Source organism: Oncorhynchus mykiss, chromosome 1 (assembly GCF_057628025.1).
Source record: "Oncorhynchus mykiss isolate SJ-2025 chromosome 1, ASM5762802v1, whole genome shotgun sequence".
Lineage (NCBI taxonomy): Eukaryota > Metazoa > Chordata > Actinopteri > Salmoniformes > Salmonidae > Oncorhynchus > Oncorhynchus mykiss.
In genome coordinates, this window is record NC_143022.1 from 33,915,273 (window position 1) to 33,934,713 (window position 19,441).

Here is a 19,441-nt window from a genome sequence, read left to right on the forward strand (position 1 = left end):
TGGCGTAAAAGCAACACAGCTGAACACACCATCCCCACTGTCAAACATGGTGGTGGCAGCATCATGGTTTGGGCCTGCTTTTCTTCAGCAGGGACAGGGAAGATGGTTAAAATTGATGGGAAGATGGATGGAGCCAAATACAGGACCATTCTGGAAGAAAACCTGATGGAGTCTGCAAAAGACCTGAGACTGGGACGGAGATTTGTCTTCCAACAAGACAATGATCCAAAACATAAAGCAAAATCTACAATGGAATGGTTCAAAAATAAACATATCCAGGTGTTAGAATGGCCAAGTCAAAGTCCAGACCTGAATCCAATCGAGAATCTGTGGAAAGAACTGAAAACTGCTGTTCACAAATGCTCTCCATCCAACCTCACTGAGCTCGAGCTGTTTTGCAAGGAGGAATGGGAAAAAAATTCAGTCTCTCGATGTGCAAAACTGATAGAGACATACCCCAAGCGACTTACAGCTGTAATCGCAGCAAAAGGTGGCGCTACAAAGTATTAACTTAAGGGGGCTGAATAAATTTGCACGGCCAATTTTTCAGTTTTTGATTTGTTAAAAAAGTTTGAAATATTCAATAAATGTCGTTCCACTTCACAATTGTGTCCCACTTGTTGTTGATTCTTCACAAAAAAATACAGTTTTATATCTTTATGTTTGAAGCCTGAAATGTGGCAAAAGGTCGCAAAGTTGAAGGGGGCCGAATACTTTCGCAAGGCACTGTACACATATACAAACACTAGCACATATGCACCTGGCCGAATACACACTCACACAATCAAATACATATTGACATGGTCACATGTTTAGCTGCACTGGACTCACTAAACAGTCTCTGTTTTTCACAGGGCCCAGATGAGGACACTAATGAGCCCCTAATGGAAACAGGAGAATTCAGCCTTTAAACCAGTAGACCTGTGTGTGTGTGTGCGCGCGTGTGTACATGCGTGTGTGACAAACTATCTTAAGATATTCATTTGATGAGGATGTCTAAGAATATGCACAATGACGTACCATTCTTACATTGTATTTTATTCCTATGACATTAAATAGAACATTGACAATCAATCCCCTTATACAATGTGTATAAAACCTTGTAAATATGTACACATTTATCCCGGAAAATACATAGCCTATATATTTTTCAAAGATCAGGACTGCACTGCAAACACATGCATTACATTTGTAAAGTAGGTGTTGAGCGTTTTCAAAATGATAAAGTATAATCAAAACATGTATTCATCTCACTTGTTTGTAATGTTACGCTGCATCCGTTTGGTCTATTTGGTCTACACACAGCGTGTTTTTAGTTCAGTGGTTTCAAGAACGGTCGAGCACTACGTCCACCTCACTTATTGACTGTCTCTTCAGAATGCGGCTCATTTCTCGGTCCTGTATGATGATGGCTGTTTCACATTGGGACCAATCTAAAAGAGAGGATTTTGCAGAACAATAACAATGAGTTGTATGTATACAGGAGAGCTAAATACAGGACCATCAGAAAGAAACATATGGCGTAATAAAGAGCTCTATGTCATTTTACTGTTCCACTATTAAGGCATTTGTTTTCAGTCACCTTGCATTTTCAATGAAACTCAATGACTTGCAATATTATTAACAAACACAAACACATCTTGAATGACATTTGTGATACTCTTGACACTATACCACAACTATACCACTCACCCCACTTTCTCTAGTTTACAGTGTGGATCCTTCTGCAATGCTTTGAGCTGGGCTTTTCCACGCCCATACCGGTTCTGGTTCAGATCGAGCTCTGTCAGGTGGAAGGGGTTGGCGCTTAAAGCTGAGGCCAGAGCAACACAGCCATCCTCTTTGAACTTACAGTTTGCTACCCTACAGGAAGAGAATCCAGTTATTCCATGTCAGATCAAAAATGATTGTATAAAACTTTTCAGTATAAAGCCCACATCTGCATTGGCTAAGGCTAAGCCATGTACACCTACTTCAGTGTCTCCAGTTTACACTGTGTATTCTTCAATCCAGCTGAGAGTAGCTGTACTCCTGAATCATATAAGTTGTTGTCACTCAGGTTCAGGCTTTTCAGACTACAGGTGTTTGAGCTGAGAGCAGTGGCCAGTGCTGCACAGCAATTCTCAGTGAGGTGACAGTTATCCAGACTGGAGGGGAAACCAAAAACACTGAAACTTAGGATACAAACTGTAATATGACAGCAATGACTTTCTATTGCTTTCTGTATACTACATCTATAACCATACCGTTAACTAAATCAAACCCACAACATGGAATAAGCTAATTGCAGTGATTGTAATATCACAAAAGTTTGTCATGATTAATCACATCAAAATCTCCAGTTTACAACAGGGATCCACTAGCACAGCAAAGAGCAGATTCATTCCAGGGTCTCCTGGAGAATTGGAACTCAGGTCCAGATATTTCAGGTGAGAGGGATTTAACCTCAGCTCTGTGGCCAGAGAAGCACAGCCTTCCTCTGTCATACCACAATTACAGAGCCTGCAGAGGATGAAAGTAATTCACTAAGCCATTTCTGAAATTCAACTCAAAGGTTGAGAAAATCTAAAATAAGCCAAATAATTGGTGACTTTAAAATCAATAAAAATAGTTCAATTAAATCCAATACCTCAGAATCATCAGTTTACAGTGAGGATTGCCCAATCCTGCAGAGAGCATTGTCACTCCTGAATTCCCCAGATAATTGTGACTCAGGTCCAGCTCTCTCAGACTTGAGGTTGAGCGGAGAGCTGCTGCCATTGCCTCACAGCATTCCCAACTCAGTTTACAACAAAACAGGCTGGCAAAAATGTCAACAGATAATGAGAAACAGAATTTTCTCTTAACCACTGTAATTAGTTAAACACTGCCGATTATAAAACTCACCTCAGTTTCTCCAGTTTACAGCATGGATCCTTCAGTCCAGCACAGAGCAGCTTCACTCCTGAATCTCCTACGTAATTCCTGGTCAGGTCCAGCTCTCTCAGGTGCGAGGGGTTTGATATCAGGGCTGAAGCCAGAGAAACAAATGCTTCCTCTGAAATGTAACAGTCTGTAAGCCTACAGAGAGAAATATAATGTTATAACGTCAAAGGAGTGGCTGCATGTGCCAGATTCTCTATACACAGATTCAAATAAAAATGTGTATTTGTCACATGAGCCGAATACAACAGGTATTTTAGTGAAATGCTTACTTACAAGCCCTTAACCAACAATGCAGTTCAAGAAATAGAATTAAGAAGATATTTACTCAATAAACGAAATAAAAATTAACACAATAAAATAACAATAACGAGGCTATATATAGGGAGTACCGGCACCGAGTCAATGAGCGGGGGTACAGGTTAGTCAGGGTAATTTGTACATGTATGTAGGGGTAAAGTGACTATGCATAGATAATAAACAGCGAGTAGCAGCAGTGTAAAACAAAGGTGGGGTCAATGTAAATAGTCTGTGTGGCCATGTGATTAATTGTTCAGCAGTCTCATGGCTTGGGGGTAGAAGCTGTTATGGAGCCTTTTGGACTCTGGTGCTCCGGTGCTGGTTGTCGTGCGGTAGCAGAGACAACAGTCCATGATTGGGTGACTGGAGTCTTTGACCATTTTTTGGGCCTTCCTCTGACACCACCTAGTATACAGGTCCTGGATGGCAGGAAGCTTGGCCCCAGTGATGTACTGGGCCATATGCAATGCCCTCTGTAGCACCTTACGGTCAGACACCGAGCAGTTGCCATACCAGGAGGTGATGCAACCGGTCAGAATACTCGATGGTGCAGCTGTAGAACTTTTTGAGGATCTGGGGACCCATGCCAAATCTTGAGGGGGAAAAGGTGTGTTGTGGACACCAAGGAACTTGAAACTCTTGACCCGCTCCACTACAGCCCCGTTGCTGTGAATGGGGGCGTGTTCGGTCGTCCTTTGCCTGCAGTCCACGATCAGCTCCATTGTTTTCCTGGCACCACGCTGCCAGGTCTCTGTCCTCCACCCTGTAGGCTGTCTCATCGTTGTCGGTGATCAGGTCTACCACTGTGTCATGTGTCAGTTGTGCAGAGGTGAGAGCGGAGTCAGGAGCAGGACACAGAACTGAGTAAAATAACATACTTTTACTCAGGAAAAATAATCAGCAAAAATAAATCCCTGCAATATCACAAACCCTAACACAACAGACTAACACAGAACCGGGAACAATCAAGAACAAAACATAATGACAACCAGAGGGTTAAATAGGGAAATAATAATAATGTAATGGGAACCAGGTGTGTACAATCAAGACATCACAAATGGAAAAAGAAACGTGGATCGGTGGCAGCTAGAAAGCCGGTGACGATAACTGCCGAACGCCGTCCGAACAAGGAGAGGCACCAACTTAACTTCGGCGGAAGCCGTGACACACTGTTGTGTTGTCAACGAACTTAATGATGGTGGTGGAGTCGTGCCTGGCCACGCAGTCGTGGGTGAACAGGGAGTACAGGAGTGTACTAAGGATGCACGCCTGAGGGGATGATGGTGTTGATGTGAGTCATGACCAGCCTTTCAAAGGACTTCATGGCTACCCACGTGAGTGTTACGGGGTGGTAGTCATTTAGGCAGGCTACCTTCGCTTTCTTGGGCACAGGGACTATGGTGGCCTGCTTGTACAGTTGAAGTCGGAAGTTTACATACACTTAGGTTGGAGTCATTAAAACTTGTTTTTCAACCACTCCTCAAATTTCTTGTTAACAAACTGTAGCTTTGACAAGTCGGTTAGGACATCTACTTTGTGCATGACACAAGTCATTTTTCCAACAATTGTTTACAGACAGATTATTTAACTTATTATTCACTGTATCACAATTCCAGTGGGTCAGAAGTTTACATACACTTAGTTGACTGTGCCTTTAAACAGCTTGGAAAATTCCAGAAAATGATGTCATGGCTTTAGAAGCTTCTGATAAGCTAATTGATATAATTTGAGTCAATTGGAGGTGTACCTGTGGCGGCAGAGAAGTCAGACGCAGGAGAACAAAAACTGTGTTTCCAACGGCGCAGTTTAATAACAAAACTCCACCGGAAAACAGAACAATCAATAAATGGGCACATAACCCGACGCACACCAGACATAACGTGCACAAGCACTTCTTTAGCTCTGGGGAAGATACTTCCAGTAGTGCTGGACGAGGAGGAACAGGACAGCCTCATCCTAATTTTAAACACATAGCTTAGAGCCACAGACTTTCACAGTTTGACTCTTTCCAAATATAACAAGGAATTATATGAATGAAGTATTGTTGTAAGTCGTGTAACTGTACCTCAGTGTCTTGATTTCACAGTGTGGGTCCTCCAATAAAGCAGAGAGCAACTTCACTCCTGAGTCTCCTAGGAAATTGTTACTCAGGTCCAGCTGTCTCAGGTGTGAGGGGTTTGACCTCAGAGCTGAAACTAGGGAACAGCAACCGTTCCCCAGGACACTACAGAATGACAGCCTGCACAAAGGAAGGGAAGAGGCCTTCACTCCATCTTGATACCAGCGTTGACAGTAACCTTAGCTAAAAATCCAAATCCCGTTCCTGTTTAGTTACAAATTGTTACAAAAAGACTAACCTCAATTTCAATAGTTTACAACCTGGATGTTCCAGTGCAGCAGAGAGCAGCTTTGCTCCGGTGTCTCCCGCTTTATTGCTGCTCAGGTCCAGCTGTCTCAGGTGTGAAGGGTTGGACTTCAGAGCAGAGGCTAGGGAAGAAAAGCCTTCTTCTGTGACTTTACAGGTTTCAAGCCTTCAGATAAGAGAGGGATATGTTTTTTCTGTTTCAGCTGAGTCTGTACAGTTTGAGTGTCAACCATCAGTATCTCAACTATCTGAAACTCAGATGGTGTCTCCAGGAACAAGATTTAACAACACTATTCTTTATCAGCACTTGCCTCAGTGACTCCAGATTACAAAGTGGATTCCCCAGTGCAGCAGAAAGATTGGCCACTCCTGCATCCTGCAGGTTATGATTGTAGCTCAAGTCCAGTTCCCTCAGGTGTGAGGGGTTTGACCACAGAGCTGAAGCCAGAGAAGCACAGCCTTTCTCTTCGACTTCACAGTTTGACAGCCTGCAGAGAAGTAGAAAAGAGTTTCACTCTTTCAGTATACATACATAAGAGCTGAGAAGCCACACAATAATTTGTTTTACTCAAAATGTTTACCACAACCAAGTGCATTGTCATGTACTGTCATGTTGTGTCTTGTCTCTGTCCTTTCCCTTCACCCTGTCTCCCTCTGCTGGTCGTTGTTAGGTTACCTTTTCTCCCCCTCTTTCCCCCAGCTGTGTCTTGTCTCCTCCTAACCACCTCGTCACCCCTTTTCCCACCTGTTCCCTTTTTCCCTCTGATTAGGTCCCTATATCTCTCTCTGTTTCTGCTCCTGTCCTTGTCGGATTCTTGTTTGTTGTGTTTCATGCCTGAACCAGACTGTCGTCATGTTTGCTGTAACCTTGTCTTGTCCTGTCGGAATCTGCCGGTCCGTCTGAGCCTACCTATGTTTGGTAATTAAAGAAGCTCTGTTTAAGTTAATTCGCTTTTGGGTCCTCATTCACGCACCGTAACAGAAGAATCCGACCAAGAATGGACCCAGCGACTTCGGATCCTCTCCACTCTGCCGTCGAGATCCAGGGAGCGATGCTAGGCAGACACGAGCAGGAAGTGTCTGCTGCTCGACATGCCGTTGAGACCCTGGCCGCCCAAGTCTCCAACCTCACAGAACAGGTTCACCATCTCCGCCTCGATCCACCGGCCACTTCCAGGGCTTTCGAATCTCCGGAGCCCAGAATCAATAACCCGCCGTGTTACTCTGGGAAGCCCACTGAATGCCGCTCGTTCCTCACCCAGTGTGATATTGTGTTTTCTCTCCAGCCCAACACTTACTCCAGGAGCACAGCTCGTATCGCCTACGTCATATCTCTCCTTACTGGACGGGCTCGTGAGTGGGGCACGGCAATCTGGGAGGCAAGGGCTGAGTGTACTAACCAGTATCAGGACTTTAAGGAGGAGATGATACGGGTTTTTGATCGTTCTGTTTTTGGGGAGGAAGCTTCCAGGGTCCTGTCTTCCCTATGTCAAGGTAATCGATCCATAACAGACTACTCTATTGAGTTTCGCACTCTTGCTGCCTCCAGTGACTGGAACGAGCCGGCTTTGCTCGCTCGTTTTCTGGAGGGTCTCCGCGCAGAGGTAAAGGATGAGATTCTCTCCCGGGAGGTTCCTTCCAGCGTGGATTCCTTGATTGAACTCGCTATTCGCATTGAGCGACGGGTTGATCTTCGTCACCGAGCTCGTGGAAAGGAGCTCGCGTTCTCCATGGCCCCCCTCTCCGCATCACTACCATCTTCCTCTGCCGGCTCGGGTGCTGAGCCCATGCAGCTGGGAGGTATCCGCATCTCGACTAAGGAGAGGGAACGGAGAATCACCAACCGCCTCTGTCTCTATTGCGGTTCCGCTGGTCATTTTGTCACTTCATGTCCAGTAAAAGGCCAGAGCTCATCAGTAAGCGGAGGGCTACTGGTGAGCGCTACTACTCCTGTCTCTCCTTCAAGATCCTGCACTACCTTGTCGGTCCATCTACGCTGGACCGGTTCGTCAGCTTCCTGCAGTGCCTTAATAGACTCTGGGGCGGAGGGCTGTTTTATGGACGAGACCTGGGCTCGGGAACATGACATTCCTCTCAGACAGTTAAAGGAGCCCACGGCCTTGTTCGCCCTGGATGGTAGTCCTCTCCCCAGGATTCAGCGTGAGACGCTACCTTTAACCCTCACTGTTTCTGGTAATCATAGTGAAACCATTTCTTTTTTAATTTTTCGTTCACCTTTTACACCTGTTGTTTTGGGCCATCCCTGGCTAGTTTGTCATAATCCTTCCATTAATTGGTCTAGTAATTCTATCCTCTCCTGGAACGTCTCTTGTCATGTGAAATGTTTAATGTCTGCTATCCCTCCTGTTTCCTCTGTCTCTTCTTCACAGGAGGAGCCTGGTGATTTGACAGGGGTGCCGGAGGAATATCACGATCTGCGCACGGTGTTCAGTCGGTCCAGGGCCACCTCTCTTCCTCCACACCGGTCGTATGATTGTAGTATTGATCTCCTTCCGGGAACCACCCCCCCCCGGGGTAGACTATACTCTCTGTCGGCTCCCGAACGTAAGGCTCTCGAAGATTATTTGTCTGTAGCTCTTGACGCCGGTACCATAGTCCCCTCCTCCTCTCCCGCCGGAGCGGGGTTTTTTTTTGTCAAGAAGAAGGACGGGTCTCTGCGCCCCTGCATAGATTATCGAGGGCTGAATGACATAACAGTGAAGAATCGTTATCCGCTTCCTCTTATGTCTTCAGCCTTCGAGATCCTGCAGGGAGCCAGGTTTTTCACTAAGTTGGACCTTCGTAACGCTTACCATCTCGTGCGCATCAGGGAGGGGGACGAGTGGAAGACGGCGTTTAACACTCCGTTAGGGCACTTTGAATACCGGGTTCTTCCTTTCGGCCTCGCTAACGCTCCAGCTGTCTTTCAGGCATTAGTCAATGATGTCCTGAGAGACATGCTGAACATCTTTGTTTTCGTTTACCTTGACGATATCCTGATTTTTTCACCGTCACTCCAGATTCATGTTCAGCACGTTCGACGTGTCCTCCAGCGCCTTTTAGAGAATTGTCTTTTTGTGAAGGCTGAGAAGTGCACTTTTCATGCCTCCTCCGTCACATTTCTCGGTTCTGTTATTTCCGCTGAAGGCATTAAGATGGATCCCGCTAAGGTCCAAGCTGTCATTGATTGGCCCGTCCCTAAGTCACGCGTCGAGCTGCAGCGCTTTCTCGGCTTCGCGAACTTCTATCGTCGTTTCATCCGTAATTTCGGTCAGGTGGCAGCTCCTCTCACAGCCCTTACTTCTGTCAAGACGTGCTTTAAGTGGTCCGTTTCCGCCCAGGGAGCTTTTGATCTCCTCAAGAATCGTTTTACATCCGCTCCTATCCTTGTTACACCTGACGTCTCTAGACAGTTCGTTGTCGAGGTTGACGCGTCAGAGGTGGGCGTGGGAGCCATTCTTTCTCAGCGCTCCCTCTCTGACGACAAGGTCCACCCATGCGCGTATTTTTCTCATCGCCTGTCGCCGTCGGAACGTAACTATGATGTGGGTAACCGCGAACTGCTCGCCATCCGGTTAGCCCTAGGCGAATGGCGACAGTGGTTGGAGGGGGCGACCGTTCCTTTTGTCGTTTGGACTGACCATAGGAACCTTGAGTACATCCGTTCTGCCAAACGACTTAATGCGCGTCAGGCGCGTTGGGCGCTGTTTTTCGCTCGTTTCGAGTTCGTGATTTCTTATCGTCCGGGCTCTAAGAACACCAAGCCTGATGCTTTGTCTCGTCTCTTCAGTTCTTCAGTAGCCTCCACTGACCCCGAGGGGATTCTCCCTGAGGGGCGTGTTGTCGGGTTGACTGTCTGGGGAATTGAGAGGCAGGTAAAGCAAGCGCTCACTCACACTCCGTCGCCGCGCGCTTGTCCTAGGAACCTTCTTTTCGTTCCCGTTCCTACTCGTCTGGCCGTTCTTCAGTGGGCTCACTCTGCCAAGTTAGCCGGCCACCCTGGCGTTCGGGGTACGCTTGCTTCCATTCACCAGCGTTTTTGGTGGCCCACCCGGGAGCATGACACGCGTCGTTTCGTGGCTGCTTGTTCGGTCTGCGCGCAGACTAAGTCCGGTAACTCTCCTCCTGCCGGCCGTCTCAGGCCGCTTCCTATTCCCTCTCGACCGTGGTCTCACATCGCCTTAGATTTTGTCACCGGACTGCCTTCGTCAGCGGGGAAGACTGTTATTCTTACGGTTGTCGATAGGTTCTCTAAGGCGGCTCATTTCATTCCCCTTGCTAAGCTTCCTTCTGCTAAAGAGACGGCACAGATCATCATCGAGAATGTTTTCAGAATTCATGGCCTTCCGTCGGACGTCGTTTCGGACAGAGGTCCGCAATTCACATCTCAATTTTGGAGGGAGTTTTGCCGTTTGATTGGGGCTTCCGTCAGTCTCTCTTCCGGCTTTCACCCCCAGTCTAACGGTCAAGCAGAACGGGCCAATCAGACTATTGGTCGCATCTTACGCAGTCTTTCTTTTCGCAACCCTGCGTCTTGGTCAGAACAGCTCCCCTGGGCAGAATACGCCCACAACTCGCTTCCTTCGTCTGCGACCGGGCTATCTCCTTTTCAGAGTAGCCTCGGGTACCAGCCTCCGCTGTTCTCATCTCAGTTCGCCGAGTCCAGCGTCCCCTCCGCTCAGGCTTTAATCCTGTCGCAGTTCGACTTCTTCTTCCGCGATACCTTCGTCGCGTCCACCCGGTCTTCCATGTCTCCTGCATCAAGCCCGTCCTTCGCGCCCCCGCTCGTCTTCCCCCCCCCCCCCCCCCCCCATCCTTGTCGAGGGCGCACCCATCTACAGGGTCCGTAGAATTTTGGACATGCGTCCTCGGGGCCGTGGTCACCAGTACCTCGTAGATTGGGAGGGGTACGGTCCTGAGGAGAGGAGTTGGGTTCCCTCTCGGGACGTGCTGGACCGTGCGCTGATCGAGGATTTCCTCCGTTGCCGCCAGGTTTCCTCCTCGAGTGCGCCAGGAGGCGCTCGGTGAGTGGGGGGGTACTGTCATGTACTGTCATGTTGTGTCTTGTCTCTGTCCTTTCCCTTCACCCTGTCTCCCTCTGCTGGTCGTTGTTAGGTTACCTTTTCTCCCCCTCTTTCCCCCAGCTGTGTCTTGTCTCCTCCTAACCACCTCGTCACCCCTTTTCCCACCTGTTCCCTTTTTCCCTCTGATTAGGTCCCTATATCTCTCTCTGTTTCTGCTCCTGTCCTTGTCGGATTCTTGTTTGTTGTGTTTCATGCCTGAACCAGACTGTCGTCATGTTTGCTGTAACCTTGTCTTGTCCTGTCGGAATCTGCCGGTCCGTCTGAGCCTACCTATGTTTGGTAATTAAAGAAGCTCTGTTTAAGTTAATTCGCTTTTGGGTCCTCATTCACGCACCGTAACATGCATGATGTTTAATAGAGTCAGTAATAGAATCGGCAATGTACAGTAATCAATCAATTAATGAAAATGTTTGAAATAAAGAAAGCATCTTAGACTGAGTCACTCATCCTGCTTTGTGAAATATCATCTTCTGTAATTTTTTACAAGAGATTTTTTACAATTTCTGAAATGCAAACGATTAAACATAATGACAATTATCACCTCAGCGTTTCTAGTTTACAATTGGTGCTCCTCAGTCCAGCAGAGAGCAGCTCCAGCCCAATACTGTGCAGGTCATTGCGACTAAGATCCAACTCTCTCAGACTTGAAGAGCTTGAGCACAGAGCTGAGGCCAGGGCATCACAACATGTCCCAGTTAGGCTGCACTCAATCAGACTGAAAAAAGAACATTGGTGCTGTATATTTAATCAAATGTTACTCTAAAGTTAACAAAGTGACCTGCTGAGTGGAGAGAATACTCACCTCAGTGTCTCCAGTTTACAGTCTGGAACCTCCACTGCAGCAGAGAGCTGCTTCACTCCTGAATCTCCTGGGTTATTGTAACTCAGATCCAGCTCTCTCAGGTGCGACGGGTTTGACCTCAGAGCTGAAGCCAGAGAAGCACAGCCTTTCTCTTGGACTTTACAGCCTGACAGCCTGCATATAAGTAGAAAGGGTTTTACTCTTTCAGGACACCCAACAAAAAGCTGAGAAGTTACAAAATAATTTATTTTACGATAAATAATTAATACATTGAATATAGATCTGTTACCTAAATAACAATAATATAATAGTTATAATACTCACTTCAGTGTTTCCAATTTACAGAGTGGATTGCCCAGTCCAAAACAGAGCAGCTCTACCCCTGAATCAGTCAGGCCATTGTGACTCAGGTCCAGCTTTCTCAAACTTGAGGTACATGATCCGAAAGATAAGGCCAGATTCTCACAACATCTCCAAGTGATATTGCAAGAATTCATCCTTAGGGAAATAAGGAACATTTGAAAATACCACTCAGTGTTTTAGTCCAGTGTTTCTAGAACTTTAGTCCATAGACCAGCCCAGGTTTGTGTGTTTTGAACATGTATCTGAATCTGAGAAAGGACAACCTGTCACTTGTTGAATGTTTATGAGAAGAAGAGAAGGATAGAGAGAGAGCGAGAAAGAAAGCAGAGTACTTACAGAGCCGTTTTAGAGGCTTTGATCACTGGCAACAGTCTCATAACGCCTTCGTCTGATCTGACAAATTTATTCAGCTCAAATACATCCAGCTCCTCGTCTGAGGACAACATAACAAAGGCCAGAGCAGACCAATGAGAATATGAGAGTTCAACCTTCGAAACACCTCCTGACTTCAAGTAGATTTGGATTTCCTCCACCAGAGAATTGTCGTTCAGCTCATTCAGACAGTGAAAAAGGTTGATGCACCTCTCTGGAGAGGGATTTTTCCTGATCCTGTCCTTAATGAAGTCGACTGTGCCCTTGTTGCTCTGTGAGCTCCCTTCTGTCTGTGTCAGTAGGCCTCGAAGGAGTGTCTGGTTGGACTTCAGTGAGAGGCCAAGAAGGAAGCGCAGGAACAGGTCCAGGTGTCCATTCTGACTCTTTAAGGCCTTATCCACTGCGCTCTTGTAGATGTTGTCAGGACGAATTTCTTCATACAAGACAATTCCAGTCGAGGAGGATGGTAGTTGGGGTGTTATAACATCCTCATTGTTGTCTTCAAATGAAAGAAACACATACAAAGCAGCAATGAACTCCTGAAGGCTCAGATGAACAAAGCTGTAGACCACTTCCTGGTACATACACTCTTCTCTTAAGATCTGTGTGAACACTCCTGAGCACAAAGAAGCTTGTCTGATGTCAATGCCAAACTCTTTCAGATCTTTCTCATAGAAGATCAGGTTGCCTTTCTCAAGATGTTCAAAGGCCAGTTTTCCAAGTTTCAGAATGATCTCTTTATCCCAGTGGAGATCTGTGTCAGGGTCTTCATGATACTTCCTCATTGTCTGTATTATCTGAAAGATCAGAAACTGTAAGAACATTTGTGTCAGAGTCTTGGGCAAGTCTCCACTTTCTGCTTTACTCATCAGTTTCCCTAGAACAGTGGCTGAGATCCAACAGAACACTGGTATGTGGCACATGATGTCGAGGCTCCTTGATGACTTTATATGTGCGATGATTCTTTCAGCTAGTTTCTCATCACTGACTGTCTTCTTGAAGTATTTCTCCTTCTGTTCATCCCTAAACCCTCGTACCTCAGTCACCTGGTCAACACACTCAGGAGGGATCCGATTGGTAGCTGCTGGTCGTGAAGTTATCCAGAGAAGAGCAAAAGGAAGCAGATTCCCCTTTATGAGGTTTGTCAGAAGTACATCCACTGTGATTGACTTTTTGACATCACAGCAGATCTCATTTCTGTTGAAATTCAGAGGAAGTTGGCACTCATCTAACCCATCAAAGATAAACAACACTTTTTTAAAGTTGGAAAGTCCTGATTCTTTGATGACATTGAAGAAATCATGGAGTAGGTCAATCAAACTGAGTGTCTTTTCCTTCATCAAATTCAGCTCCCGAAAAGGAATTGGAAATATGAACTGTATATCCTGATTAGCTTCTCTATCAACCCAGTCCATAATGAATTTCTGCACTGAGACGGTCTTTCCAATGCCAGCGACTCCCTTTGTGAGCACAGTTCTGATAGTCATGTCCTGTCCAGGTAAGGGTTTAAAGATGTCGTTGCATTTGATTGGTATCTCTTGTGTCGCTGGTCTCCTTAATACTGCCTCAATTTTCATCACCTCATGTTCTTTATCAACCTCACCACTTCCACCCTCTGTGATGAAGAGCTCTGTGTAGATCTTATTTAGGAGTGTTGGACGTCCTTGTGTAGCTATTCCTGGAAATATTCTTTCAAATGTTCTCTTCAGGTACGATTTCAATTCTGTTTGGCACATTTCAATATTCCCATCTGAAAAACAATAACATTGGTGAAGAATGCAACCTTTATTTGTACTTTTTAAACTACTTTAACACAGGACACAATTTAATATTGTAGGAAGTCAGTCAATCAGGTATTGATGATCACAAAGCCAATATTTCACCTCATTTACCTTTGACTTTAGAATTCAGAGTTGTGCTGACATGGACTGCAGAGGGTTCACCTGGGATGAGAGAGCAACAGAACATTAATGGCAACCAATGCCTTCTCATCGGTGCATTTATTATTTTTTGGTGAGGATATCGAGAGACTCAGCATTGTTTACCATTGCCTGTAGTGTTTTTAATCGATGCATAATCAACTGATCCTTACATATGGTAAGCATTTAGCATAAACCACAGCAATGACATTGCATCTTGTCTGAGCTGCGATTGAGGTACTGGCTTTGGTTTAACTCATGGGACAGTGATGAATAGCAAACGTGAAAAAAGCCAAGATATCCCAACTTTATACATTGTATTTCTGCAGCACAAAGAGGGAGAGAGATGCTCTTACCTAGATCTTGGACTATTTGAGGTTGTTGTTCCAGTAGAATCCTGTAAAAGGCTGATTTCACCTTTACCCCTCCTGAATGCAGGGCCTCATACAGCAGTCTCATTTGTCCCTGGCTGGTCCTGGTAGCATGGATATTAGAGTACACCTCCTTATGGATCAGGCGCCTCTGGAGTAGGTCATCTGCTATGGGCATCACTATGATAACCCTCTGAATGAGCTCAGCCATATGCTTATCCACAAACTGGGCATCTGGGAGTGATGTTAGATAAGAAAGATGCAAAGTTATCAAGCCAAGTTATCACATCATCTCTGTGAATCTGCTCCGAAGTGGGTAGGACTAGGAGGGAAGCTTTAAAGATTTGAATATCACATGTTTCACAAATATGACTTTACAAACATCTGTCAACGTCTCTGTGACTGACATTGGAGGGCATCATTCCAGACAGTTTATTACAATTGTGGTATCCCGGGAAGTCTACCCCTGGGGTTGGTAATAGAGGGGGAGGTACGTGCTGCGCGCTGGCTCCCTCTGCTGGGAGTACACGGGCTGGGCACCCCGACACAGATGGCTCCAAGTAGAGGTTATTAGGGGAAAGTGCCAACCAGCCGTGGAGGCACATAAAACGAACACCGTGGGGGAGAACAGAGGCTGAGAAGAAGGGCTGAGCCAAACCTAAGTGATTTTGTTGTTATGTGTATTTTATTGCCTAGTAAAATCGTGTTTTCTGACTAGAACCTCCCTGTCTCTGTGTTAATCTCTGCACGCTCAACCCAACACCCCACAGTTTACCGCACAATGTTAATCTTTAAGGACAATCATTGCTTTGATTTTGAACAAAACACGGCAGCATTTAACTGTATTTACAATGTATAGAAGTATTCTTATAGCTTCCCCAAAATAGTTCCTATGGGCTTTTTAAAATGGAAATCGTTGTCACGTTGTGGGAATAACAAGAGCCAAGCACCACCCAGAGTTAGCAATATCCTACTGGTACATTTTACCATGTATTTGCATCAGGGAACGCCTACTCTGTATGAGTTTGTACGCAAGATCTTGAAACTGCCGTTGCACTCCTTCTAAATAACATCATTTCTAGAGAGTATGGCAATTGCCCAAGTCTAAAAAACTTTGTGCACTCTGTTCACAACACATTCTAGTTTTGGGAACTGAAAATTATGTAGCGATCCGATGTTTCATCTATGAAAAAATAAGCATTAGGTCAACCCAGTTTTATCGTGCTGTATCTTCCCCCTCTGCTTTGCCGCTGGACTCCCTCTCTTTATCAAATAGCGAAAGTGAAATATTTTCCCTTTTTCTTTTCCCATATACCATTCTTGGAGAAATGTGATTAAACCATACAATATTTGGATAAATGTAATTATGTCCGTATCCATATGAAAATAGTTCAGTATCATTTGTGAGTTAAGAGTTGATCACAAAGCCAGTATGTCACATACCATCTGAAATCAAAGCTGCAGACTCAGCCATGCTAGTAGTTTAACCTGGGGAGAGAGAAAAATATAAATTTTCTTCACCCTCTTTAGCTGTGCTACCAGCACTATTCCACACGGCCCTCAAGTACTGCAGTCATCTGCAGAGTTTCACAAAGGCTACTGTGTCAGCATGCATAGCTCAACATTGTTAAAACATAGGAAACTGTCCAAAAGCCTCCAGTGTTAAATTAGGCTATTTCCTTACCGTAGTCCCAGGATGTGAGATTTGAAAGCTAAATCATGTCTGTCTATGGATATCTCCTCGAATGTAAAACTGTTATGCAATGAAACAGTACACCGTCTGTGACTGTATCCGAGATGGCTGCTTATGTAATGTTTCTTCTTCTCCAGTCATTTGTTTCTGTTGCCCCTCCCTGTTCAGAAATTCAGATACAGGGTATGTAAATCGAGATAAAGGCTAACTGATGAAAAGCTGAAGTCAGCCAACCAGTTTGGAGCATGCCGCTGAAATGACGCTAAAATTTGCCTCCCCCTCTTTTGGACATGATCTCACTGTCAGTAAGCTTTGTCATAAAATAAAATGTTATTCATCACATGCGCCAAATACAACAGGCGCATGGTATACCTTACCACGAAATGCTTACGTACAAGCCCTTAACCAACAATAAATAGAGTTAAGAAAATATTTACTAAATAAACTAAAGCAAAATGTTTTTAGAAATATGGAGGCTATGTCGGTACCAAGTCAATGTACTATGGGGAACAGGTTAGTCGAGGTAGCAGTAGTGTAAATTGATTAATTGTTCAGCAGTCTTATGGCTTGGGGGTGGAAGCTGTTAAGGAGCCTTTTGGTCCTAAACTTGACACTCCGGTACAGCTTGCTGTGCATTAGCAGAGAGAACAGTCTATGACTTGGGTGACTGAAGACTTTTACCGTTTTTTGGACAATCCTTTGACACCGCCTAGTATATACAGTACCAGTCAAAAGTTTGGACACCTACTCATTCAAGGGTTTATCTTTATTTATTTTTTTACTATTTTCTACATTGTAGAATAACAGTGAAGACATCAACACTATGACATAACACATATGGCATCATGTAGTAAGCAAAAAAGTGTTAAACAAATCAAACAATGTTTTATATTTTAGATTCTTCAAAGTAGCCACCCTTTGCCTGATGACAGCTTTGCACACTCTCAGTATTCTCTCAACCAGCTTCAACTGGAATGCTTTTTCAACAGTCTTGAAGGAGTTCCCACATATGCTGAGCACTTGTTGGCTGCTTTTCCTTCACTCTGCAGTCCAAATCATCCCAAACCATCTCAATTATGTTGAGGTCTGGTTATCGTGTAGGCCAGGTCATCTGATGCAGCACTCCATCACTCTCCTTCTTGGTCAAACAAAAAATAAAAAATTTTGACCAACATCAGACCAAACGACAGATTTCCACAGGTCTAATGTCCATTGCTGTGTTTCTTGGCCCATCCAGTCTCTTATTCTTATTGGTTTCCTTTAGTTGTGATTTCTTTGCAGCAATTCAACCATGAATGCCTGATTCATGCAGTCTCCTCTGAACAGTTGATGTTGAGATGTGTCTGTTACTTGAACTCTGTGACGCATGTATTTGGGCTGCAATTTCTGAGGCTGGTAACTCTAATGAATTTATCCTCTGCAGCAGGTAACTCTGGGTCTTCCTTTCCTGTGCCGGTCCTCATGAGAGACAGTTTCATCACAGCTCTTGATGGTTTTTGCGAATGCAGTTGAAGAAACTTTCAAAGTTGTTGAAATTGACTGACTTTCATTTCTTAACCATGTCTTAAAGTAATGATGGACTGTTGTTTCTCTTTGCTTATTTGAGCTGTTCTTGCCATAATACGGACTTGGTCTTTTACCAAATAGGGCTATCTTCTGTAAACCAACCCTACCTTGTCACAACACGTCTGATTGGATCAACGCATTTAGAAGGAAAGAAATTTGACAAATTAACTTTTAACAAGGCACACCTGTTAATTGAATTGCATTCCAAGTGACTACCTCATGAAACTGGTTGAGAAAATTCCTACAGTGTCCAAAGCTATCATCAAGGCGAAAGGTGGCTACTTTGAAGAATCTCAAATATATAATATATTTTGATTTGTTTATCACTTGTTTTTGGTTACTACATGATTCCATATGTGTTATTTCATAGTTTTGATGTCTTCACTATTATTCTACAATGTAGAAAATAGTCCAAATAAAGGAAAAACCCAGGAATGAGTAGGTGTGTCCAAACTTTTGACTGTATGGTATATATTTTTTATTCAGTCATATAAACACGCCAAACAGCCTACCTGACCGCTCGGAGGCCTCCGCATGTTCCTAAAGCACACTGTTGCTACATTTTGTATCACATTCTAATGATAAAACTGGGGGAGACAAAAATGCAATTTCAGAATGTGGGTGTGACATGTCCACCCGTCCCCAGTTAAAGTTTCGCCCCTGGCTGGAGACATACCACAGGCCCAAACCGACTGTGAATGATCCTGCATTTTGATTGGTTTGGTTTTCAAATGTCATTAGGTCCATGATGTGCTGCCAATCTGGAAGTTACTAAAACTCACACAAGATTTTACAGCTTCAGTCTAAACTAAGTTTAAGGTTAGGGGTTAAGAAGATTGACCTACATATGGCCAATGGTATAACCCGGCTATTCCCAGGGGTACGCGCAATGCCGTCGGGGCTATGCCAAATAAAAACGTGATTCACATTTTCAAACAGTCCATTTAGATATTCCAATGGGGCTTTACATTTGGGTGATGTTTTTTTCTCACCTGAGTAGCCTCGTTTCTCTGCCAAAAATAAAATGAAACCATCTAGTGTTCAGTGAAATAACAAAACAAACTCAACTACAGGTAGTCTAATAATTAACATCCAATCACATTAACCGTTCCTCTCTAGCGGGAATTTTACTACTGGTCCTTATGTAGCCAAACGTAGCTGCTGCTCATTCCGTTTGCCCGAATATTGATAAATGGTTCAAAAAATTAAGGCCCGCATCCATAAAGACACATACCCGCTCTACCGGTAGTACTGCTACAACCAGCAGTACTACATCTGCACCTGTCGACAACAGAAGTTGTTCTACTCCCACGCAGCACATCCAATGCTCGCATCAGTAGTTCTACATTTGTTGTTAGCCCAGCTAGCATGGACACTGACAGTTGCGAATCTGATGCAGCCGAAGAGCTACTGCCCCCTTACCTGGGAAAGCACTGAACAACAGACAGGGACGTTGGACCATGATTTGAGGTTCACTTATATTGGGAGTAGTGCCTTTCCTCAGCCACAGTGTGTTATATGTGTAAAAGTATCTCAACTCAATGAAACCTTCACTCTTGCGCAGACATTAAGAAACAAATTTGAAAAATTTGAAAAATAATCCACAGCAGTTTTTGGAGCGAAAATTAAGACGACTTTTGAGTAGTAAGACATGTATAAAAACAACAGATACCATTAATAAGAA

At 44.6% G+C, this 19,441-nt stretch overlaps 2 protein-coding genes across 10 annotated transcripts in view; one reads left to right on the plus strand and one right to left on the minus strand.

Annotated features, from left to right (window-relative positions):
* The window catches only part of tmem253 (transmembrane protein 253), a 224,515-nt gene extending 222,972 nt beyond the window's left edge, over positions 1-1,543 (plus strand). For both annotated transcript variants that reach the window (XM_090229363.1, XM_021598957.3), the window contains one exon: positions 855-1,543. In XM_090229363.1, coding sequence (XP_090085489.1) covers positions 855-911 — 57 coding nt within the window. In that variant the 3' untranslated portion in view covers positions 912-1,543. The remainder of the gene's footprint in view (positions 1-854) is intronic.
* LOC110521272 (NACHT, LRR and PYD domains-containing protein 3) lies at positions 1,018-16,575 on the minus strand. Of its 8 annotated transcripts, none has more exons than XR_016494596.1 (17): positions 16,183-16,481; positions 15,942-15,986; positions 14,484-14,732; positions 14,101-14,151; positions 12,173-13,958; positions 11,798-11,971; positions 11,474-11,647; positions 11,213-11,386; positions 5,899-6,075; positions 5,580-5,753; positions 5,288-5,461; positions 2,887-4,025; positions 2,630-2,800; positions 2,329-2,502; positions 1,974-2,147; positions 1,693-1,863; positions 1,018-1,433 (listed from the first exon to the last, which is right to left on the minus strand). XR_016494596.1 is itself a non-coding variant. In XM_021598730.3 (17 exons), exons 2-17 carry the CDS (start codon positions 15,970-15,972, stop codon positions 1,418-1,420), a joined length of 4,044 nt encoding a protein of 1,347 aa, XP_021454405.3. In that variant the 5' UTR covers positions 15,973-15,986; positions 16,183-16,575; the 3' UTR covers positions 1,018-1,417. The 8 variants fall into 8 exon arrangements, 7 of the variants coding, with proteins under 7 accessions (XP_021454405.3, XP_021454421.3, XP_021454413.3 ...); XM_021598730.3 differs by having other exon boundaries at positions 2,887-3,060; positions 16,183-16,575; XM_021598746.3 differs by lacking the exon at positions 2,329-2,502 and having other exon boundaries at positions 2,887-3,060.
* Positions 16,576-19,441: the final 2,866 nt, after the last annotated feature.

What these genes read in the sequence shown, in the direction of transcription:
- LOC110521272 (XM_021598730.3), bottom strand. Translation starts at nt 15,972, where the DNA reads ATGGCTGAGTCTGCAGCTTTGATTTCAGATG. An exon ending in TGTAAACTGGAGAAACTGAG is followed by an intron (nt 2,801 to 2,886) that starts GTGAGTTTTATA and finishes CATTTTTGCCAG; the next exon opens with CCTGTTTTGTTGTAAACTGA. An exon ending in TGTAAACTGGAGACACTGAA is followed by an intron (nt 1,864 to 1,973) that starts GTAGGTGTACAT and finishes CTCTTCCTGTAG; the next exon opens with GGTAGCAAACTGTAAGTTCA.